The sequence below is a fragment of the Cervus elaphus genome, chromosome 13 (assembly GCF_910594005.1).
Source record: "Cervus elaphus chromosome 13, mCerEla1.1, whole genome shotgun sequence".
Lineage (NCBI taxonomy): Eukaryota > Metazoa > Chordata > Mammalia > Artiodactyla > Cervidae > Cervus > Cervus elaphus.
In genome coordinates this window covers 59924780-59949832 of record NC_057827.1, presented here as the reverse complement: position 1 = coordinate 59949832, position 25053 = coordinate 59924780, and the positions used below count along the sequence as shown (strand labels likewise).

The following is a 25053-nucleotide window of genomic DNA, read 5'->3' as shown; positions in this document are numbered from 1 at the left end:
AAGAGAATAGAAAGGATTAAAAAAGTAGAAGATGGATCTGTAAAATGGAGTTATCACACAAGCAAGAAAGAACTGTAAAATATTTACTTCATACTCTCTGCCAGCCTCGCAGCAGCATCATTGAAGATCTCCCATCTGAGCAGAATACATGGGCGTCTTTGAGATATCAAATGTCTAGGCTCCAGATGAGTTTTTCTGTTATAAGGAAATTGTTAAAAGCTTTTGATTCATCCAAAAAGTTCTCTGGTTTATTAGTCAACCATTGCTATATAACAACAACCAGAGAATTTCAGTGGCATTTAACAAAAAACATGTTTGTCACAAATTTCCAGGTGAACTGAAATCACAGATTTAAGTTTGCAGCAGCTGGGGTCACTCTGATGGCCACCGTGGTTGAGTAGGACTGGCGGTTCTGTTCCCGCTGCTGCTCATTTTCCTCCTGGGACCAACAAACTAGCTCTGTGTGTTCTTACCATGGCAGTGGCAGAAGGCAAGGGGGCAAGCCCAGTTCCCAAAAGGACTTTTGAAGCCTTTGGTCATATCACATTCACTAACATTTAATTGAGCTTCCCTGATAGCTCAGTTGGTAAAGAACTTGTCTGCAATGCAGAAGACCCTGGTTCAATTCCTGGGTCAGAAAGATCCACTGGGGAAGGGATAGGCTCTCCACTCCAGTATGCTTGGGCTTCCCTTGTGGCTCAACTGGTAAAGAATCTGCCTGCAATGTCGGAGACCAGGGTTTGATCCCTGGTTTGGGAAGATTCCCTGGAGAAGGAAAAGGCTACCCACTCCAGTATTCTGCCTGGAGAATTCCAAATATTTAATTGGTCAAAGCTGATCTCATAGCCAGTTCCAAAGTCTTGTTGCAGGGAAGTAACACTCTGCCCATTGAGAGATGGTGGGGATCAGAAAACTGCTAGTAGGGACTAGCTCTAAACAGTAGTTTAGCATATGTGGACAATAGTCTCATAAGCTCTAAACTTCTAGTTTAAAAAGATAAAGTAAAAAAAAAAATAAAGTAGTCATTCTGTGTCATTTAGTTGTATTGAAAGAAATATATAATAAAGTAATATTTTGTCTGTAGTGAGGAAATGTAGTCAGTGAGTTCTATAGGGAAGAAGAGCGAGCATGCCTTCTGGAAGTTAATTAGGACCAAATGGGAAGAAACAGTCTGACCTCCATATATCCTGAAACTGACAGAGAGGAAGGGATTTTAGATAGAACGGTGTTACTCACTGTTCAGCACTGTTCTAAGTGGTGTGTGATTCACAAAAAACTGTGGAAAATTCTTCAAGAGATGGGAATACTAGACCACCTGACCTGCCTCCTGAGAAATCTGTATGCAGGTCAAGAAGCATCAGTTAGAACCAGACATGGAACCATGGACTGGTTCCAAATCGGGACAGGAGTATGTCAAGACTGTATATTGTCACCCTGCTTATTTAACTTCTATGCAGAGTATATCGTATGAAGTGCTAGACTGGATGGAGCACAAGCTGGAATCAAGATTGCTGGGACAAGTATCAATAACCTCAGCTATGCAGATGACACCACCCTTATGGCAGAAAACAAAGAACTAAAGAGCCTCTTGATGAAAGTGAAAGGAGAGTGAAAAAGCTGGCTTAAAACTCAACATTCAGAAAACTAAGATCACGGCATCTGGTCCCATCACTTCATGGCAAATAGATGGGGAAGCAGTGGAAACAGTGACTTTATTTTGGGGGACTCCAAAATCACTGCAGATGGTGACTGCAACCATGAAATTAAAAGATGCTTTCTCCTTGGAAGAAAAAAAACTACGACCAACCTAGACAGCATATTGAAAAGCAGAGACATTACTTTGCCAACAAAGGTCCATCTAGTCAAGGCTATGGTTTTTCCAGTGGTCATGTATGGATGTGAGAGTTGGACTATAAAAGAAGTTAAGCGTATAAGAATTGATGTTTTTTAACTGTGGTGTTGGAGAAGACTCTTGAGTGTCCCTTGGACTGCAGGGAGATCCAACCAGTCCTTCCTAAAGGAAATCAGTCCTGAATATTCATTGGAAGAACAGATGCTGAAGCTGAAACTCAAATACTTTGGCCACCTAATGTGAAGAACTGACTCATTTGAAAAGACCCTGATGCTGGGAAAGATTGAAAGGCAGGAGGAGAAGGGGACGACAGAGGATGAGATGTTTGGATGGCATCACCAACTCGATGGACTTGAGTTTGAACAAGCTCCTGGAGTTGGTGATGGACAGGGAAGCCTGGCATGCTGCAGTCCATGGGGTTGCAAAGAGTCAGACCCGACTAAGCGACTGAACTGAACTGATTCAAAGTGGGTCTACAATGAGATAATAAGGAAATTGAGAGTATGCATTTTAAAACTTTTGTAGCAATTTGATATTGCCACAGTATTCAATCAGTGTTTTTACTGAATTTTACTAAAGTATTGGTTCATGGCAGATTGGAAACTTAAAAAGCGGACTTAAAAATCTGTTCCTTGATGCAAGATAGTTTGAGAAGAGCTAAGGTAGACTTTCCGCTGACTAGAAATGAATATTTGCACTGCACATAAATGAACCTTCTGATTTATCCCTTAGTCTTTGAGGATTTGGGTTTTTAACACTTCATCACCAAGAATCTGACCATCTTTGAGTGTGTAGTAGTGTTTTTTTACTTACAAGACTGGTCCAGATTTTCCCAAGGAAATGTCTTTGTATGAAGCCTCTTTGTATCTCATTTCCTAGCTTTTCCCTGCCAGCATCCATTTGACCTTGCTGCTGTAGTATTTACATTTTCATTCCATTATTGACAACGTTGACAAAAGATAAATTACCACCAAGTGAAATTGTTTACTATGACATGAAAATACTAATTTTGACAATACTAGATAAATCTCTTTAAAATGTCCCTTCCACTTTTTTTTTTTGTTTTAGCCCAATTTTCTTATACATTTCTGAGTTAACATCACCATGTTTGGTGAATTTATAAGGTACTTTCCTGTTCATGAGAGAGGCAGTTCTAAGTGAAGAAGTTACGATGAGCATTGATAGTAGAAGACCTCAGTTAAGAGGCATGACAAGGAAAGAGATTTTTAGGATGGAAGTAAAAGATGCTTCATTAAGTATGACTTACTTTCTTCCTGGCTGTATGACCTCGGGCAAGTTAATTAGTCTTTGTGAGTCTTAGTTTTCTCATCTGTAAAATAGGAATTATAACATTACCTTCTTCAAGAATATTATCAAAATTAAGCACAGATCTTGGTACATAATAAATTTCAAAAATGTTAGCATTACGTTTTGTTTTTAATTATCTACCAGGTGTCAGGTGCCATAGCATCAGAAATAAAGGGGGTTCACTACCTCAGAGGAGCGCTCAGTCTGATAGGGGAGTCAAAAAACAAATATGTCAGAAATGTAAACTGGACTAGTATGAGAATTTAATGCTATTACGGGAGAAACACAGGACATTGTGGAAAATTTCAGGTAGGAGGAACACCTAACTTTTGACTTAGGCTTTGGGGAATGGGCTCAAGGTAGGCTTTTGAAAGAGGCAATATCTCAGCTGACTTAGAGAATGTGGAGGATTTATGAAGGAAAAATTGAGAGACTCAGGGTGGTTAAGTGGTTTGCCCAAAGTGACTTTTCTGCTTAATGCCCAAGTTGGGGTTTCAAGACAATCTGATTTCAAAGTCCGTTTTTCATATCATGTCTTACTTCTTTGTAAACTTGAAAAGTTTAAACATGTGATGTTATCTTTCTCTTTCTTTCCTCTGCCAATATCCTGGTTTTAGTAGGACTGTGACACATTCTTTAAATAACCACTTTTTCTCTTAATTTGTGCTGCTTTGTCCCCAAGCACATCTACCAGATTGCCTTCCCTGTCATGTTGACTCATGCTACCCAACTCTACTGTGCCGCCTGCTCTAAAACAACAGACTGACAGAGTCCTCCACTGGCCACTGGGCGAGGCCTGTCCTCCTCCGCTTGGCATTCAAGACTTACTGTAACATCATGAGAACTATCCAGGACTTCCACATTTCCCACTTTTCATGAGCACACATTCATGCCTCTGGTGTCATTTACATGCAGATATCACTTTATAAGGATGCCATTTTAAGGTTTAGATTAGATAAATTAATCTTCAGTCTTTAGATTTAATTACTCTGTTACAACTGAGTGCTCATTGCACACACAGACACTCTTACTCTGTTATTTCTAAACATGATTTTATCGTTATGACCAAAAAAAGCTTGGATGTCATCCTTTTTTAGTTCCATAAGGGTTCTTGGTTATTGTTGTGGTTTAGTTGCTAAGTCATGTCTGACTCTGTTGCGACCCCATAAACTGTGGCCCACCAGGCTCCTCTGTCCATAAGATTTCCCAGGCAAGAACACTGGAGTGGGTTGCCATTTCCTTCTCCAGGGGATCTTCCTGACCCAGGGATCGAACCCGTGTCTCCTGCATTGGCAGGTGGATTCTCTACTGCTGAGCCACCAGGGAGGTCCCAGGGTTCTTGGTACTCTACCCATAATGTGATGAGCTAACCTCTGCTCCTACATTTTTCTGGAGGGATCCTTTTATTGAGGAGAGGCAAGGAGAACAGTTTTGATTGTTAGAAATTTCTTAATAGTCAGAAACTCTTCTTTTACCATCCATCTGTTTCCTAGGACTTGCCATTGGAACCACAGATAATTGGTCTTTTTTTTTTTTCTGCCTCATGAGGTTCCATCAGACATTGAAAGATAGCTCTTACGTCTCTCCTTGGGTTTCTGTTACATAAATCAATAATAATATTGTTTGTTCAGAGCTTTTTTCATTAACATGTCTCAAACTCTTCACGGTATTTTTGCCCTCCTCTGAGAATTCTAGAGTTTTGTCATTGCCGGTCTAAAGCCACAGGGCTTAGAACAGAAAACAGCATCCAACAGGACAGCAATGCAACATTATTCCTTTGATTACGACTCTATGCTTGTGTCTTAAAAGCCTATGATTGTTTTAGCTTTATAGTAACCATCTCACATTTTGCATTCATTCAGTTAATATACCCAGATACTATATTTACATAATGGTTGTAGTTAAGCTAGCTCTTCCTGTCATCTACTCTGTAGTTGACTCTCTTTAAATATAGAACTTGCGATTTTTTAAGTTAAATTTCACCTTCATTTTGATCCATCTTTTTAGCTAATTTTGACCATTTTATCCAGTATATTTTTAAATGTGTTTCCCGGTTTTAGGCTGTCTCAAGACTTTGAAGCCTACTTTCCAGCTTGATGAACATCAGAAAACTAGAGACTCTCCACTCCATCTCAGGAGTTGACCAATGCTTCTTACACATGGTTCTGTTAGCCACTGTTCTGTCACTCCTCCACATCTTTTTGTCTTACCTTCAAAGATCTCATTTGTACATTCAGCAAATTTTTATTCAGTGTCTACCATGTGGAAGAAGATACCAGTGATATAGTGAAGACAGTGGTCCCCATCTTCTGAGCTAACAATCTGGAGACATCATGAAGTGTTCTGTTAAATGCTTTACAGAAATCAGGTTACATAGTTCTCTATGATACTCAGTTTCTCTGTTGTCATATCAAAAGGGGAGGATGCGTTACTTTACAAACTCTCTGTTGGCTCCTAATGATCTTACATCACCTGAAAATGGGAATCATTATCTTTCTCTTTTCATAGGTTCACAAGAACTTTGAGCTTGGAAAGTCTCCAGAGCTCATTGCTGACCTTTCTGTCTTTTACTGTATCTTTTAAACCTCCGAGCTCATTAGAGAGCAGCCTGTTTAGCCACATTTGTGGTGGTGACGGTGGCATCTAATCCCATTATTGGGATTTTTCTTGTGTTTTTTGGTAACTTGGTTGTGAAGAATGTCTGTCCAACTTAAGCCATTTTCCCTTACACAGTCTTTGTCACTCCAATTCTATTTGTGTTTTATCTTTGTATTTTGAAATTATTTTTCCTAAGGAAAATAGCTGACTATCCTCAGATGTTTTTCTTCTCTTCTTAAAGCCCTTAAAGTGCCATAGTCACTTTCTCCAGGATCCAGGTCCTTTTCACTTAAACCATGTATTTCTTTTTAGTTCAACAAATGAAAAAAAACACTGCAGTACTCTAAGGGATGAAACTATCAACAATGCAAAGTGTTGTTTTTTTACTAGAATATTACCAAAAACACATATCCTCATAGTTCCTAGAAGATAGCCCACCCATATCCCTAAGTGTGGGTTCACTTATCCGTCAGGTGTCATCCAAACCTCAACTTGTCAATTCCCATAGCTGTATCATTCCTACCTATTCTTCCTTCTTTCCCCATTGGTCTAGTGCTCTCTGCTATGTCTTATACAGATTTTGAGTTGGACATAGATGTTTATTTTCGTAAACAGTTACGAGGATTCCCACCTTTTTCTGTAAATCTTTGTGGAACAGCAGATTCCCTGTAGTTGTCAAAATCTGTTATGGTTACCAGTTGCTACCCCATCCCATCAAGTCTTGGTGACTTCCATGAGATTTTATTATCTCTGTGTTCTTTTTTCCTGTTGCTACTTTTAAGATTGGTGTCTAACACACTAATGTTCAATAATATTTATGGTTAATCTCAAGAAGTATTTGCCTTCTCTTTTAGGCTGTGAGGATATCATTGCTGAAAGCATCTCATTAGATACCTTAATTGCCATCCTCAAGTGGAGCTCTCATCCATATGGCTCTAAGTGGGTGCACCGACAAGCTTTACATTTCCTCTGTGAGGAATTTTCCCAGGTCATGACTTCGGATGTTTTTTATGAACTCAGCAAAGACCATCTGCTTACTGCTATCCAGTCTGACTACCTACAGGTAATCATTTATACACCTCTCAAGTTCATTGTCATTCATATGTGCACCAGGAAGCCCATCTGTACTGTGTTATTCTCCCATCCAGGGAGCAGCCCACCCAGGAATGCCCTCTTCATATTTGTGCAGCCAAAGATTTCTAGGTCTCTGGCCCTTTGTGCACACTGCCACCATCACTGAACAGTGTGAACCAGCCCAGGTCCTAACCAGCTATTCACCAAAGGGGTTGTGGCAGTAGGCAGGGTCAGAAGCATATCCCAGTGGTGATTCTCTTGGCTTCTGTTAATAGTAGATTCACTATAAGAGTTTCTTTTATTTTTGGTAAAGTATCAGAAGATACTTACACTAAAGCAGCACAAAGTAAGAACAACATTCAATTTCTGACCTATTCAGACATTTCTTAAAACTCAATGTATGATTCCTGCTGAAGTATACTAATGTTTTCAACTACTTATTTTTAGTCAGAAGTACACTTAAACAAATTCTTGTATTCTTATATATCATTTATAATTAAGTAATTTAAACTAACAGTATATTTAAAATAAGCTAAAAAAATACCTTGAGGTAGTTTATTCAAGTTGGTTTTTTGGGTTTTTTTGCACTGGCTGTATGACTTTTATGCTGGTAACTGTACAGCAGTGTTAATGTTATGAAGTTATAAACTCATTAAGCCATATCTTATTTCTTTGTATTTGTACTAGAAAAATTATGAAATGCTTTTCATCTCAGTCAGCAGTGCAGTGAAGGGTTAAATAATCCACTAGCATCTGTATTTTTCCTTTATACATTGCTTTGATTGCAGTACATATGTTGTCATAATCAGTCTTGATCTGTTTAGGATCTGTTTTCATTAACCTTATTATTTCACTGTCCTGATGCAGACATTATAGCAATTAGGATTTGTCAGTTCAGTTTCCCCCTCAGTTCATCTCCCCCATCAGGAAGCTTCCATAAACCTCTTATCCTTATCCATCAGAGGGCATACAGAATGAAAACCACAATCACAGAAAACTAACCAATCTGATCACATGGACCACAGCCTTGTCTAACTCAGTGAAACTATGTGCCATGCCATGTAGGGCCACCCAAGACGGATGGGTCATGGTAGAGAGTTCTGACAAAACGTGTCCACTAGAAAAGGGAATGGCAAACCACTTCAGTATTCTTACCTTGAGAACCCCGTGAACAGTATGAAGAGGCAAAAAGATAGGATACTGAAAGATAAACTCTCCTGGTCAGTAGGTGCCCAGTATGCTACTGGAAATCAGTGGAGAAATAACTCCAGAAAGAAAGGGACAGAGCCAGAGCAAAAACAACACCCAGTTGTGGATGTGATGGGTGATGGAAGTAAAGTCCAGTGCTGTAAAGAGCAATATTGCCTAGGAACCTAAAATATTAGGTCCATGAATCAAGGCAAATTGGAAGTGGTCTAATAGGAGATGGCAAGAGTGAATATTGACATTTTAGAAATCAGCAAACTAAAATGGACTGGACTGGGTGAACTTAACTCAGAATACCATTATACCTACTACTGTGGGCAAGAGTCCCTTAGAAGAAATGGAGTAGCCGTCATAGTCAACAAAAGAGTCTGAAATGCAGTGTTTCGATGCAGTCTCAAAAATGACAGAATGATCTCTATTCGTTTCCAAGGCAAACCATTCAATATCACAGTAATCCATGTCTATGCCCCGACCAGTAATGCTGAAGAAGCTGAAGTTGAACCATTCTGTGAAGACCTACGAGATCCTCTAGAACTAACACCCAAAAAGATGTCCTTTTCATTATAGGGGACTGGAATGCAAAAGTAGGCAGTCAAGAGCTACCTGGAGTAACAGGCAAATTTGGCCTTAGAGTACAGAACGAAACAGGTCAAAGGCTAACAGGGTTTGCCAAGAGAAGGCACTGGTCATAGCAGACACCCTCTTCCAGCAACACAAGAGGAGACTGTACACATGGACATCACCCGATGGTCAATACTGAAATCAGACTGATGGATATTCTTTGCAGCCAAAGATGGAGAAGCTCTATACAGTCAGCAAAAACAAGACCAGGAGACGACTGTGGCTCAGATCATGAACTCCTGATTGCCAGATTCAGACTTAAATTGAGGACAGTAGGGAAAACCACGAGACCATTCAGGTATGACCTAAATCAAATCCCTTATATACAGTGGAAGTGACAAATAGCTTTTTTTTTTTTTTTGGACAAATAGCTTTAAGGGATTAGACCTGATAGAGTGCCTGAAGAAGTATGGGCGGAGGTTCGTGACATTGTACAGGAGGCAGTGATCAAGACCATCCCCAAGAAAAAGAAATGCAAAAAGGCAAAATGGTTGTCTGAGGAGGCCTTACAGATAACTGAGAAAGGAAAAGATGCAAAAGACAAAGGAAAAAAGGAAAGATACACCCATTTGAATGCAGAGTTACAAAGAATAGCAAGGAGAGATAAGAAAGCCTTCCTCAGTGATCAAAGCAAAGAAATAGAGGAAAACAATAGAATGGGAAAGACCAGAGATCTCTTCAAGAAAATTAGAGGTACCAAGGGAACATTTCATGCAAAGATGGGCACAATAAAGGACAGAAAAGGTATGGACCTAGCAGAAGCAGAAGATAGTAAGAAGAGGTGGCAAGAATACACAAAAGAACTACACAAAAAAGATCTTCATGACCCAGATAACCATGATGGTGTAATCACTCACCTAGAGCCAGACATCCCGGAATGCTGAGTCAAGTGGGCCTTAGGAGGCATCACTATGAACAAAGCTAGTGGAGGTGATGGAATTCCAGTTGACCTATTTCAAATCCTGAAAGATGATGTTGTGAAAGTGCTTCACTCAACATGCCAGCAAATTTGGAAAACTCAGCAGTGGCCACAGGACTGGAAAAGGTCAGTTTTCATTCCAATCCCAACAAAAGGCAATGCCAAAGAATGCTCAAACTACTATACAATTGCACTCATCTCACACACTAGCAAAGTAATGCCCAAAATTCTCCAAGCCAGGCTTCAACAGTATGTGAACCGTGAACTTCCAGATGTTCAAACAGGATTTAGAAAAGGCAGAGGAACCAGAGATCAAATTGCCAACTTCTGCTGGATCATCGAGAAAGCAAGAGAGTTCCAGAAAAACATCTATTTCTGCTTTATTGACTATGCCAAAGCCTTTGATTGTGTGGATCACAATAAACTGTGGAAAATTCTTCAAGAGATGGGAATACCAGACCACCTGACCTGCCTCTTGAGAGATCTGTATACAGGTCAAGAAACAACAGTTAGAACTGGACATGGAACAACAGACTGATTCCAAATCAGGTAAGGAGTACGTCAAGGCTGTATGTTGTCATTCTGCTTATTTAACTTATATTCAGAGTACATCATGAGAAATGCTGGGCTGGATGAAGCACAAGCTGGAATCAAGATTGCCAGGAGAAATATCAATAACCTCAGATATGCAGATGACATCACCCTTATGGAAAAAACGCAAAGAAGAGCTAAAGGGCCTCTTGATGAAAGTGAAAGAAGAGAGTGAAAAAGTTGGCTTAAAACTCAACATTCAGAAAACTAAGGTCATGGCATCCGATCCCATCACTTCATGGCAAATAGATGGAGAAACAGTGAGAGACTTTATTTTTTTGGGGGGAGGGGCCTCCAAAATCACTGCAGATGGTGACTGCAACCATGAAATTAAAAGACGCTTTCTCCTTGGAAGAAAAACTATGACCAACCTAGACAGCATATTAAAAAGCAGAGACGTTACTTTGCCAACAAAGGTCCATCTAGTCAAAGCTATGGTTTTTCCAGTAGTCATGTATGGATGTCTTGAGAGTTGGACTATAAAGAAAGCTGAGTGCTGAAGAATTGATGCTTTTGAACTGTGGTGTTGGGAGAAGACTCTTGAGAGTCCCTTGGACTGCAAGGAGATCCAGCCAGTCCATCCTAAAGGAAATCAGTCCTGAGTATTCATTGGAAGGACTGATGTTGAAGCTGAAACTCCAATACTTTGGCCACCTGATGCAAAGAGCTGACTCATTTGAAAAGACCCTGATGCTGGGAAAGATTGAGGGCAGGAGGAGAAAGGGACGACACAGGATGACATGATCCATGGGGTCGCAAAGAGTTGGACATGACTGAGCGACTGAACTGAACTTGATGACTGTTTAGAATCTTTGCGTTTCTTCTTAGAATGTAAAAAACTTGGAGAGCAACCTGGATTATGCCCTAAGATTTTAAGTGCAGTACAAAGAAATGAGAAGCACATTGCCATTTCTCAGACTGTGCCTGAGGGGTCCTTCACCAGTCAGCAGCATACTTCGTGGAGATCAGTAGTGTCTTCTGCCAAGACAAGTTGCCATACTTGTTTTTTTCTGCTCCTGAAGGAGATAGCAGTAACACTGTATCTTTACACTTTTACTTTCATGTATTAATCTCCATCTTGTCCCCAAAAGAATTTAAGGCAGCTATATAGAAACCATACAGTAAGATAAATTTAAAACAGGGAAAGAAAACAGTTTAAAAAATAAATAAAGATGGAAATAAGAGTAAAAATTTAGTTTGAGCCAAGAGTGAGGTTACTGGACCAAATGTATATAATTGGGTCTATGTATTTGCTTCCTGGTATACCATAGGTTTAGGTCAGACGTTTGAAACAGCCAGTGTAATGAGTGAAACATGGCATGTTGCACATTGTATATACTTTATGACATAAGAGTCTTTAATGAGATTAACGTCTATCTGATTGCACTAAAATAAATATAAACTTTTTTATTATAGGCAAGTGAACAAGATATCCTTAAATATCTGATTAAATGGGGTGAGCATCAGTTAATGAAGAGAATAGCAGACAGAGGTAAGCTCAGAGAACTAGCTTGCAACTTTAAGTTTTTCCCAGAAGTATATGCTGCACATCAGTCTTGACAGTTACCGCTGTTGCCTTGTGAAAATAGAAATATTTACAATCAGTAAAAATCCTTTAGTGGAAAGGGTATACTTGGTTAGAAATAAACATATCAGAAAGTTTAATTTCGCACTTTAAACTGTAACTCTTAATGTTCTCTTCCTGTGTGTTTAATAATGTATATTGAATGATTTATAATTAGAGTGTAATTTTTCAATTAATGAGTAAAGTGTTACAAAGGCATGTTGTTGATGAAAATATTTTAGATTTAGGTGGTAGTGATGCATTATAAATGTACTAAAAGCCACTACATTGTACACTCTAAAATGGTTAAAATGGTAAATTTTATGCTATGTGAATGTTGCTCGAGAAAAAAAAAATATGACTACCAAAGGAAAGCATGTTTGTTGTTTATTTGAAGTTTTTGTGAAAGGTAAAGGAGAAATGATACTTTTGCATGGCCTCCAACTAGGGGCTACTACAGAAGAAGATGCCAGCACCATATGTCTCTTGTGATCTTAACTTTGGGAGCTTGTGCTTATGTAGCAGTCTCACATCTCTGTCTAGGGTGAGCCCACCCACCGGTGTGATTTCCTCTATATAATTCTGTGTTTGTCTATATAGTGAACCCAAATCAAAATATATATATATATTTTTTCAAAATATTTTAATTTGAAAAATTAAATGCAGGTTTCCCTTTCCTCTCATTTTTGAAAGCTTTATATAGATAAATTTACATACCATAAAGTTCACATGTTTGAAGTGTCCAAGTCAGTGTCTTTTAGTATACTTAGAGTTGTTCTGCCCACATTTTAAAATATTTTTAAAAAGTAAAGCTGAACCTGCCTTCAAATCATTTTATAGTGTTCCTTTAATATACTGCTGCCAAGCTCTAGGAAACAAAAGCAGTCCTCCTATCTAATTCTCCTAATTTAATCTGTGGCCTGCAGAAGCCTTTAGAAGTTTCAGATTTGAAATTTTTTTTTCATTTATTTTTATTAGTTGGAGGCTAATTACTTTACAATATTGTAGTGATTTTTGCCGTACATTGACATGAATCAGCCATGGATTTACATGTGTTCCCCATCCCGCCGATCCCCCCCTCCCACCTCCCTCCCCATCCCATCCCTCTGGGTCTTCCCAGTGCACCAGCCCTGAGGACTTGTCTCATGCATCCAACCTGGGCTGGTGATCTGTTTCACCCTTGATAGTATACTTGTTTGAATTTTTAAAATATAAAAACCACTACTATTAATTTGGGACATTTTTGAAATGCCGGTATACGGTCTATGCTGCTGCTTTTCAGATTCTAAATTTGCAGATTCACCTACTTGCTAAAATTTATTTGTGATCCCCAAATCAGTGCTCATGACACTTTTAGTCATTTGCAGAGATGCACAGAATGACAGATTTGAGTCCCCTGTCATACGTTTCCAGCTTATGGTGAACAGAGTGATACGCTGTCAATTCTCAAACAAGTGGCCTTTTCATAGTCTTTTTAGTGCTGTGTTTTTTATATCTTAGTAGGATTTTCTAGTAAACCCACTGTCTAAGATAGCCTCCAAGTGTAACACTATTAATACTGTCTAGTGTTCCTAAGTCCAAGAGGGCTATGATGGGCCTTATGGAGAAAATGTGTGTTAGATAAGCATTGTTCAGGTGCATGAGTTACAGTGCTGTGGGCTGTGAGCTCACTGTTAATGAATCAACAGTATATACTAACAAGGTGTCCTTAAACAGAAACATACATGAAACAGGGCTTTGTCTTCATTGGCTGACAAAAATACTGTGACCAGAGGCTCAAAGGAACCTAACTCTGTGTTCCCTTAGGAGCAATGGTTCAGTATCCACTAATTGTTGTGGTGGCTTTATAGAACAATACCACCCCAAGTAACAAGAACTGAGTGTATATAGGGTTCCATAATCATCAAAGGCTTATTGATGTAAGGCTGGTAATGATATGTCATATTTATTTGGGGCAGATAATGAGCATCATTGATAAAGTTTCCATTGTTCAGTGGTTTTCTGGCTGGGTTAGAATGGGAGTCTCTTCCACAGAGATGAGAAGGAAGCTGCACGGACCAGACTGCACCTTTATTTCAGTCACTTTCATGTATAAGGTTTCTGCCCTTACCTGTTATGTATCTTGGGATTTCATGGAATATTTCGTTTGAAAATGGGACACCACTACTTTGAGAAAAAATTTCTTTTGAAAAGCAGTGCCTTATATACATATTGAAGCCAAAGCATAACAAGGCAAGAACAAAAACGCTTTTCCACACACTGGCAACAATTTTAATAAGCCTCTCAAAAAACAATATCTCTTTATCACATTATTTAAGGGAAAATACCAGTTTACCTGTAGTATTTATGAAAAAAATCCAGCATTTATATTGTGAATGATAAAGATCTTATTTTTAAGCAAAAAAAAAATATATATATATATATAGCCCCCTAGTTTAAAGATATGATTAAAAATTCCCCATATATGAAAAAAAAAAAAAATTCCCCATATATGTTATTTTCCTTCCCACCTCACTATCAAAAAGCATATATATACTTCAGATCTTCCTCTTTCACTAATACCCCATGAAGAAAACATTTATTCTCTGCTGTGGACAGTGGAAATATATTACACATGAACTTTTATGCATTAACATTTCTGTGGAAATTTAGGAGACTCATAAAATTCTTAAATAGAGTGTATATTAGGTTTTGCTGCTTTAAGGTATCAGGTGATATAATTTTAGATACTCATTAAATTCCTATTAAATCTATATAGTAGCCTAATGAGCATACTCATAACTTACAATTAACAGAAATAACATTTGTTCTGTATTACCCTTATTGTAAGTTATATTTAAAAAAAAAAAAAAAAACTGGCCCCAAAAGTGAGGAACATTAAGAAAAAGCCCTTGATCAAACTAGATTTTAATAGATTGTTGTTTTTTCTCCTTTGAGTTAGTATGCAGAAAAGTATTCTGTCTTCTTTAATGCAGAACAGTTATAAAGAATGTTACCATACTATTGACACCATGCTTTTTCTTTGTCCAAGAATATCTCTATTAAGGAAACTTCTTAAGCCATAAAAATAACTTATTTATAACACTTTATGAAGCAGGTAAATTTAATACAGAGGGTTACTGAAAGTATACTTAGAGAAGAAAGAGAACCTTTCTCTGGAAATTTGGATTTGAGTGGAGACCTCTCATTTTCTGTTTCTGTCATAGAGCCAAACTTACTGAGTGGCACTGCTCATAGTGTGAACAAGAGAGGAGTGAAAAGACGGGACCTGGACATCGAAGAGCTTAGAGAGATCCTTTCCTCTCTCTTACCCTTTGTGCGAATTGAACACATCTTGCCTATAAACAGTGAAGTCCTAAGTGATGCAGTAAGTATCTTTCTTCATTTATCCCTTTCATGAAAATAATGTCTTTTTTTAAAATCATTTCTCCTAATGGAGTATCGTGAGACTAAACTCCATGAAGACAGAGAGAGATGTCTGTTTTGTTATGTCCCCAGTATCTGGCACATGGCACAAATAAATGTTTAGTGGATGAGACTTGAGTTGGGTGTATGTCTTACTTTTGCAAAAGCATAGTCTTTAAATGGAGTTAATCCAGCAATTTATCAGTGTAGATCAAGTAGTCCTCATTTTAAATGGAAAGAGTAGAAGTTACCTTTGGAGACTGTCTTAAGAATAGCAGTAAATCAGAGAGCAAGAGAGGAAGAGATTGGTTCAGTGTAAAAGGGGTAAATGAATCCTATAATTGTGTTTCAGGTAAAAATTAATGGAGCTGACTGATCATGTTACTTTCACAATTTTTATGTGAATTTTTTTAGACTATAAGAATTGCTCCAGTTAATGGTTGACAACCTGGAGGAGGAAATGGCAACCCACTCCAGTATTCTTGCTTGGAGAATTCCATGGATGGCGGAGCCTGGTGGGCTACAGTCCATGGGGTCTCAAAGAGTCAGACACGACTGAGCGACTTTCACTACTACTGTGGTTGGCAAAAATACTCTTCACAGATTGGTTTATAACTTTAATAAGATGCTGTAAACATAATAGTTTTTTTCAACTGCACAGAAACATTGTAAAAGTCATCTGGGAAAAAACTGATAAGAATTTTTTAAGTTATAAAAGAAAAAATAAGGATAATAAAGAGCCAGCTTAAAACTAAATATTAAAAAAAAACTAAGATCATGGCATCCACCCCCATTACTTCATGGCAAATAGAAGGGGAAAAGGTGGAAGTAGTGACAGATTTCCTCTTCTTGGGCTCCAAAATCACTGTGGATGGTGACTGCAGCCATGAAATCAGAAGACAGTTGCTTCTTGGCAGTAAAACTGAAAAACCTAGACAGTGTGTTGAAAAGCAGAGACATCACTGTGCTGAGAAAGGTCCATATAGTCAAGGCTATGATCTTCCCAGTGGTCACATACACTTGTGAGAGCTGGACAGTAAAGAAGGCTGAGCGCCAAAGAATTGATGCCTTCGAACTGTGGTGCTAGGGAAGACTCCTGAGAGTCCCTTGGATAGCAAGGAAATCAAACCAGTCAATCTTAAGGGAAATCAACCCTGAATACTCATTAGAAGGACTGATATACTGAAGCTAAAGCTCCAGTATTTTGGTCATCTGATGCAAGCAGCTGACTCACTGGAAAAGTCCCTGATGCTGGGAAAGATTGTGCACGGAAGAAGAAGAGGGTGTCAGAGGATGAGATGGCTAGATAGCATCACCAATGCAATGAACATGAACTTGGGCAAACTTCAGGAGATGGTGAGGAACAGGGAAGCCTGACGTGTTGCAGTTTATGGGGTCACAAAAAAGTTGTACATGATTGGGTAACCACACAACAACTCTTCCATAATGTAAAATATATTTTAAAACTCTTAACAGTCAGTCTGTGATGTTAGCCTAATAGAGAAGACAAAATAGCCCAGAAGAAGATCCTAATTAATATAAGAATTAAACATATAATAAACAAGCTATCACAAACAGTGCTACAGTAACCCATCAGTGGAGGAGGGAAGAAATGTGCTTAAAGTTAAATCCTCATTTCACTTGCACACAAAATTAATCCATATTAGATTGAAGAATTAAATATTAAGTTGAAATATGGAAAAACTAGAAGAAAACAAATGTTTATGGAATCTCTGATTAGAAGGATGTTCAGTCTCACTAGTAAGCGCATATAGAATAAAGAAAGCAAAATAAGACAATAAGTTATCACTTTTTTACCTATTAGGTCACTAGTTTTTGAAATAATATTACTGTCTGATAGGGGAAGTGTAGCTGGTACATTGGTAGCATCATCATTAAGTATAGTTGGAAATAACCTAAATGTCTAATAACAGGGGAAGTAAGTTATAGCATAACCACTTGACAGAATATTTTGCTGTCCTAAAAAATGTGTGCTTTTATGTATTCTAAAATTTAGTTAGGTAAAAATTTATCCAAAAAATATTGGAAGGAAATATACCAACAATACTACAGGTATAACAGATTAGAGTTATAGGATTTTTTTGCCTATTTTCAAAATATGTCTAATGCTATATTTTATTAGTTAAACATTTTTAATGCAGCAATGACGTTTGTTATATTTAGCAAGAATAATATTAGAGAAACAATATTTGGTTTCATTTAAAATCTGGGACTAAAACCAGATTCAATTTGTTTTAGAAAAATACTTTAGAACTTTTGTTTAATAGATTTAGAAAATATATAGCTCTGCTGTTAATATCCCATGCCTAACACATAATAAGTGTAGTGAAAGTCGCTCAGTCATGTCCGACTCTTTGTGACCCCATGGACTACACAGTCCATGAAATTCTCCAGGCCAGAATACTGGCGTGGGTAGCCTTTCCCTTCTCCAGGGGATCTTCCCAACTCAGGAATTGAAGCCAGGTCTCCCACATTGCAGGCGGATTCTTTACCAGCTGAGCCACAAAGGGAAGCCCAAGAATACTGGAGTGGGTAGCCTATCCCCTATCCAGCAGATCTCCCCGACCCAGGAATCGAACTGGGGTCTTCTGCATTGCAGGCAGATTCTTGACCAACTGAGTAATGAGGGAAGCCCAACACATAAGTCCCCAGTAAAAGTTTACTAATATTGGTTGGTAGCCACAGCGCTCTTACAGAGTATGTTAAGCACTGTGCCAAGTGCCTTTTATCTTCCTTACCTTCGTTTCCTCCTCACAGCCACCTCATGGGCTACAGTACTTGATTTGTATTCTCCCAGCATAGATGTGGAGACCACAGGACCACCACATTTAGTTGGTCCTGCAGTGTCCCATCTCCAGGGCTGATTCGGGTCCTTGAGGTGACGCCCAGGTAAGAGGAGATGTCCATGGCCACGTAGCTGTCGAAAGGGGAGTTAAGGTCTGAGCCGAGTTCTTCCCTCAGAGCCCGCCCCTACCACTGTGCAGACTGGCTGTCTTCGCACTATAGATACTGGCCCAAGGGTGTGCTTATTTCATCTTGTGGAGGATAGATTGGGGGAGGAATCAATTCCTAGATGAGTAAGGAAAATAATCGGAGTTCTGAAAGTTAGTCTGACTCATATTTTTAATTAATATAACTCTTGTTTTTTAAAATATCATTCCTCTATTTAAAGAAAAATGGAAAGTTGTACCTTTTTATGGCTTTCTGAATCCTTTAAATACTTTTAAACATTCAAAATATGTTTAAGTTTCATGTGCATTCCTAAGTTCATATTTAAATGGTAAAGTTTGAACATGTTGACTTATAGTTATTTTTATCTTAGTTATATCGTGCTACACACATGTCTGTTTCTCTAAAAAATAATTTATTTTTCAAGATGAAAAGAGGCTTGATTAGTACTCCTCCATCAGATATGCTTCCTACAACAGAAGGTGGAAAGTCAAATGCCTGGTTACGGCAAAAAAATGCTGGAATCTATGTTCGTCCTCGACTGTTCTCTCCCTACGTAGAAGAAGCAAAGGTAATAAACCATTTTAAGATGTTAAACTACTTTATTACAAACTATAAACACAAAGATATCTGTTGTGGTATCAATTAAATATTTGGAAATAGCCTAAATGTCCAATTAATAAGGAAAGTGAAACTAAATTCTGCTTTGACTTCTTACCAGAGTAGTTTTCCAAAATGTTTAATTATCAAGCATGTTTTTATTTTTATAACTTAAATCATATTAAGTTGTATCTTACATTTTTCTCATCTTAGTTTTTCTTGCAGACTGTTAGCTTGGAAAAAACTTCTTCATTTTACTGAAATGGTCATCAGTATGTTGTTATCTTCAGGGTGGGAAAAATGTTTGAAAAAAGACCGCAAACATAATTTCTTCCCTTTGTAAACTAAAGAAATGCCATGACTTCCTATAACATATTTCTGTAGTGCTGACTGTTGGAAATTGTATTTAGCTTTCAAAAAAGTATACAAGCTAAAACCAAATTTCAGGTCTACTAAATAAAAAGTTGGCATTATATTATATTATATTGTCATTTATATTATATTGTCATTTATATTATAACATAAAGAACTCTCTAAGTAAATATGATAAATACTGCAGTATGAAATACTGCAACTTTATTAGACATGTTCAGCCAAGGAGCTTCGGGGTGAGCTTTTGAGGAACTGACAGTCTTTGAAAGTCAGAAATCACCTTTAAGCTTAATGAAATGAATTAACAGGCAAAATAATGTGTTTGGATATAGAAACATAGTTACCTTAAAATTTTTCTCCCTTTTATTGGAAGTATCCCTAGTTTAAGATACATATATGAAAGGATTTGTGAGAGATTTATTGATGAGGTTGATAATCTACCCCTTATTGAGTAATTGACACTTTGAAAGTGAAAGTTGCTCAGTCGTGTCCGACTCTGCAACGCCATGAACGGTAGCCTGCCTGACTTCTCTGTCCATGGAATTCTCCAGGCAAGAATACTGGAGTGGGTGGCGGGGATCTTCCTGACCCAGGAATCAACCGGGGTCTCCTGCATTGCAGGCAGATTCTTTACCACTTGGGAAGCAATTGGCACTTTAAATAATTGTAAAATGGGGTGAGGTGGGCGGGGGAGGCAGAATGGTTGGGCAAGTCTTTGGGTCAATGCCTAAAGTGACTTTGGGTCAATGCCTAAAGTCACTCAAGCAGCTGAGGCCTCTGTGGAAGGTTGAGTCTAGTGCTAAAAGGTCCATAATAAACTCGACTTACTCTCCTTTCTGCTGTCTCAAAGTAGAGTGGCCGCAAGCTAATCATTCAGTCCTGTGCATGTACGCATATGCAGTACCCGTGCATACGCGGGTAAATGCCCACAGTAAATGTGGTGAATGGTTTTACATTATGCCATTTCGACCATTCTGCAGTTTGTTGAACTGGATTCCTCTGAAGCTTATTTAACAATTATTTATGTATAGGTCTGTTGAATTTAATATCAGTCTTTAATATTTTATATTTTGAGTATTTCTTATTGGCTAGGATATTTAGTCCATATAAACATTGTTTTCTTTATAGTGATTTAATGTATAATTTTACTTCTGATTCATTTTATTACCCTTCTTCAAATTTCAAATACTTCCGTTAAAGCAGACTTTTCAGAAAATGGTTATTTCTTTTCAAAGATGCTCCAAAAAGCTCCTTTAAACATTGAAGAGGTAGGAAAAAAAATTAAAGAGGTTACTTTCTCCTTTTACCACTAATTTTAGGCTTTATACACTGGAAACAGTAAATTAATTCTCTTTTTATGTGATGATGGCAGTAATCTTTCTCTAAATGTGATTTACCAAAGGTGTAAGGTTGACTAATTCTGTTAATACTGAATTGTTTTCAGTCAGTGCTAGACGAGATGATGGTGGAACAAACAGATCTTGTGCGTTTGCGAATGGTTAGAATGTCCAATGTGCCAGACACACTCTACATGGTCAATAACGCTGTGCCACAGTGCTGCCACGTGATCAGCCACCAGCAGATCAGCAGCAACCAGTCAAGCCCTCCTTCAGTGGTAGCAAACGAAATCCCAGGTAAGGCAGTTAACCTTGTGCCAGGTGTTTATATTCAAGTGAATAATCTGGTCATATTTTGTAACCCCTCTATATATGCTGATTCTTTCCACCTTCCAATACCCTTTATGCATTGTTCTCACTAAAGAATAAATTCTTATAAGCTAAGTTTTTTTGTTTTGTATTTTATTTTACAGTAACAAATGTATGCCGTTGTTAGGTTTAGCTCAGGGTTTCTCAGCCTTGGCCCTTTTGACAGTTAGGGTTGGACAGTTTTCTCTTGTGGAGGCCGGCCTTCGCATTGTAGGGTGTTCGGCGTCATCCTTGGCCTGTACTCACTAGATGCCGGTTGCACGTGTGTTTACATGTGCGTGCACCCACACACACCTTGTGATAGTCTCATGAAGCACTTTTATGTTTCTGCACGTTGCCAGATGTGCCTGTGGGGCAGAATTACTGCCTGTTGAGAACCCTGGTTTAGAGGCATTCAGATTTTTCATCACCATAGAGTGTTTCTCACATTATAAGAGTCTTTGGGGAGAGTACTATCGACTTAGATCTTCAAGTCTATATATGTCCTCTCAAAATATGATTGCATTGGTTTCTGGGAGATCGAGTTTCCCACGATCTGCTTTGTGAATGTTACATGCGTTGTAATTCAGGCTTCCATCTTATTGTCTATTGATCAAGGTATAATTGTCATGTCCGAAAACATCTGAGCGTCAGTCAGGGCTGATGTTAACCAAAGGGCTGTCATGTCAGTTTCTAAAACAAGAAAATCCACGGAGATCTAGGGGGTCAGAAATGTATAGCTCTTGTCACTTACCATTGCAAGAGTCCAAAAAATCAGCAAGCTATAGCATTACTGGAAATGATGCTATGCATTTTTTGCTGAGAAGTCTGCTTCAATTAAGGATAAATAAAAGATATAACGACGGAACTTTTAATTGAACACATTCGTTTTATTCCAGAACTAATCTCTGATTGGTTGTTGCCTTATCAGATTTGACCACTGTGTATTTATTTAATAAAGTGTACGTTGGATAAACAGTATGAAGGGAAGTATTTCTGTAGCTGGTTTGTGCAGCTTTTGAACCTTTGGTAATTATCATGGACTTTATCAACTTGAGTTAATACGATTGAGTAGCAGTATAATTTAATCTTAGAACTCACTTCCAAAAGCCCAAAGAGATCTACAATTAAGTGTGCTCAGAAAAACAGGACTTGTCCTTCTGTTGTTTAATGAGACATGGCCCTATGCTTGTACCATCAAAATTCTCCCTTCCTCGCTTACCATGCTGATGTAAGGCATCCAGGTTTTGGAGAGAACTCTTGGGCACATGCTCTGGCTCTGCCACTTTGTGTGACTTTGGACAAGACATTTACTTCCCTGAGCACTAATTTCCTCATCTGTCAAATGAGGATATCTCCTTTCTAGGGTTCTTGTGAAGATTTAAGGAAGCTCTGTGAGTAATATGGAGTTTGCATGACACAAAGTAAGCACTCCATAAACAGTTGCTCCCCTTTCCCAGAATTAATAATCAGTGACCACTCAAGTCATTTTGTCTCATAGGTACTTAGAGACTATCCCCTCTTTCCCAGCCCTCTGCTGCATCCTTAGTCCAGGTTCCTAACCTGTGAACCTGTCTCTAACCTTATTCCCACTCTGGCCTTTATACCAGAGCGTGGCAGACATCTTCTGTGAAGGGCTAGGTAGTCAATATTTTGGGCTTTGTGGGATATGCAGTCTCTATTGCACTATGCAGTCTCTATTGCACTATGCTCAGCTCTGCAGTCATAGGCCAAAGGCAGCCATACACAATACCTAAACGGATGAGTGTGGCTGTGAGCCAGTAAAACTTTATTTACAAACAGGTGGCAAAGTGGTTTTAGCCTACAGGCGATAGTTTGCCAACCCCTGCTTTCCACTCCTTTCAGAATGCACTTAGCACATCACAACTCGGATCCCCCACACAAGCGCCTGCCTGTTGTTCCCCTGATACAAATTAAATTCCTTGTCATGACATGCAGGGTCATCTGTGGTCTGCCCCTAACCTTTCTCGCCTCCTCTCCTGTTACCCTTCCTGCTCGTACCGTCTCCTGGCTGCACCATCCGATTGTGCCTTGCTGTGTCTCACTTGCATGTTTTACACGTGCCTGGTCCTTCTGCTCAGAAAACCTTGGCTCCACTTTATTTTCCAGCCTGGTTTTCTCTCATTCTTCAAGACTCCAATCAGAGCTCACCTCGTCCAGGAAGCCTTCGCTGCCTGCTTCCAGTCTGGATTGGGGGCCCCTTCCTCCAGTTCCTTCAGTGTCCTTTGCACATCTTTCTCTGCGATCACTGACGGCCCTCTGCTGTGCTGGTTTATTTTGTTTACTTCGTTAAAACCAGAGCTCTGTAAGGATAGGGATCATGTCTTTTGTTCTGTGCACCCTAATACCTGAGTCTAATCCCTGGTGCATAGTCAGGACTCAAAAAATTATTTGAATAAAAGAGTGAATATATTTAAAAGACTTTTGAAGTATCCTGAGATTCAGCAGAGAATATATGCAAGTAAGATTTTATTTAGGCTGTGAACTCATAATGCAGTTCAGGGGCTCTTTGGTATGACTAAGAGCCTTTGGGGCACTGAAATTTTAAAACCCTAAAAAAATAATTAGATGCATATAAATTACTATCTTTCCTGGGAATTAAAATACTATCAAAAATGTATGAGACGATTCTGATGCAGAACACATGCTTTTTTTTTTTCCTTGCACTCAGCAGGTGGTCTCTTGGGTGGCTCAGGTACTGTGCCTACAGACTGTTTCTCTCCTTCCAGTTCCCCGTCTCCTCGTCATGAAGGACATGGTCAGACGCCTGCAGGAGCTGCGGCACACGGAACAGGTGCAGAGGGCCTACGCGCTCAACTGCGGGGAGGGCGCCACGGTCAGCTACGAGATCCAGATCCGCGTGCTGAGAGAGTTTGGGCTCGCCGACGCCGCGGCGGAGCTCCTGCAGGTGGGGAGCAGGCCTCCGCCCCCTCAAACAGGGAGTCTTGTGTTAGATCGCTATCAGATCAGCTGTTAGATCAACTGTTACTAATAAGGAAAATATTGGTATTCTTTTGGATTTTGTGATGTTTGTGTTATTTGTCATATTTTTGAAATTTGCAATGTGTGATTTCTAAGTCTAGACAAATAGTCAGCTTTGTACCTGAAAAAAATAAAATACAAGGAGCCTTGGCTGTCACTCAGGCAGTATTTTCAGACATCCCAAGGAGCCCTCATAGCATGTCCTTTTCTTTGTATGTGCTTTTTCAACTGTCCCTGGTGTCTTGGATGACCTGAAAGCCCCCAGTGAGGGGCAGTGTGGTAGAGTGGATGGGGCATAGGCTCTAGAGTGAGAACTGGTTTTATATCCTGGCGATGCTGCTTAGCTGTTAGTTAACTTAGAGCAAGTTATATAACCTCTGTGCGTATCAGTTTCTTTACCTGTAAAATGAATTGTGAAGATACAGGTGGCTGTATATAAAGCAGCTGTGTGTCTTGCACATAATGAGCACGTAAATGGTGACTCCTGAAAGCTCATGGTGTGTACACCCAACAGAGGTGGAAGAGAAAGCAGAAAATTCTGACCCTCTGCTGCTTTTCTTTCCCTGATATGCCCCCCTTTTTCCCATCTCTCCTCCCTTTTACAAGTTTTTTTGCATGATAGTTCAAACCATATAAGCTTTTTGAACTAGCAGGAAGAAACCCATTTCTAATAATTATTTAGTACAAAAAACAGTAGTATTTTTGTATAAAATGTGTAATCTTCACAGCAACTAAAGCAGAGACTATGATTTCATCTGGTCAAGTGATTGCATTGTTTTCGTGCCACTGACTGCAAACCATTTTAGCCTGAGTTTTCAAAGGGGAACATGGTATGGTGGCCCTAGGCAAGGAGAAGACCATTTGTAGGTTCTTGATTTTCAATTTTTACTGTAGTTTCCACCCCTAAAAGTCTTGTTTTTGTTCATTTCTGTTCTCTTTGCCATTCTAAATTACATCTTAATTTGATCTCTTAAATGTGTAAGTTGTATAATTTAAGTATCCCCATATATTTATCAAAATATTAATCAAACTTTTTCCTATATAATAGTATTTTGTAGTTTTTATTTCAGACTGAATGCGTACAGATGTTTTATCAGAAAGTTATAGGAGGATCTTCACTTGTATGCTTTTTCTGCTTTTGGTTTTTAATGGTAATTTTATTTTCATACGAAAGACCTATTTGAATTAGGTTTTATTTGCTGTTTTTTATCAATCACATAATCTTGCAAGACATTACTGACCTGCTTTCTGGGGTATTCAGTTAAGCAGCTCTCCTTAATAGCTG

At 38.7% G+C, this 25053-nt stretch overlaps 1 protein-coding gene across 2 annotated transcripts in view; it reads left to right on the top strand.

The window, feature by feature from the left end:
- Positions 1–25053, top strand: part of BTBD7 (BTB domain containing 7) — a 90567-nt gene that overhangs the window by 58166 nt on the left and 7348 nt on the right. For both annotated transcript variants that reach the window (XM_043921385.1, XM_043921386.1), the window contains exons 4-9: positions 6613–6821; positions 11586–11661; positions 14940–15100; positions 18536–18679; positions 20525–20714; positions 23516–23694. In XM_043921385.1, coding sequence (XP_043777320.1) covers positions 6613–6821; positions 11586–11661; positions 14940–15100; positions 18536–18679; positions 20525–20714; positions 23516–23694 — 959 coding nt within the window. The remainder of the gene's footprint in view (positions 1–6612; positions 6822–11585; positions 11662–14939; positions 15101–18535; positions 18680–20524; positions 20715–23515; positions 23695–25053) is intronic.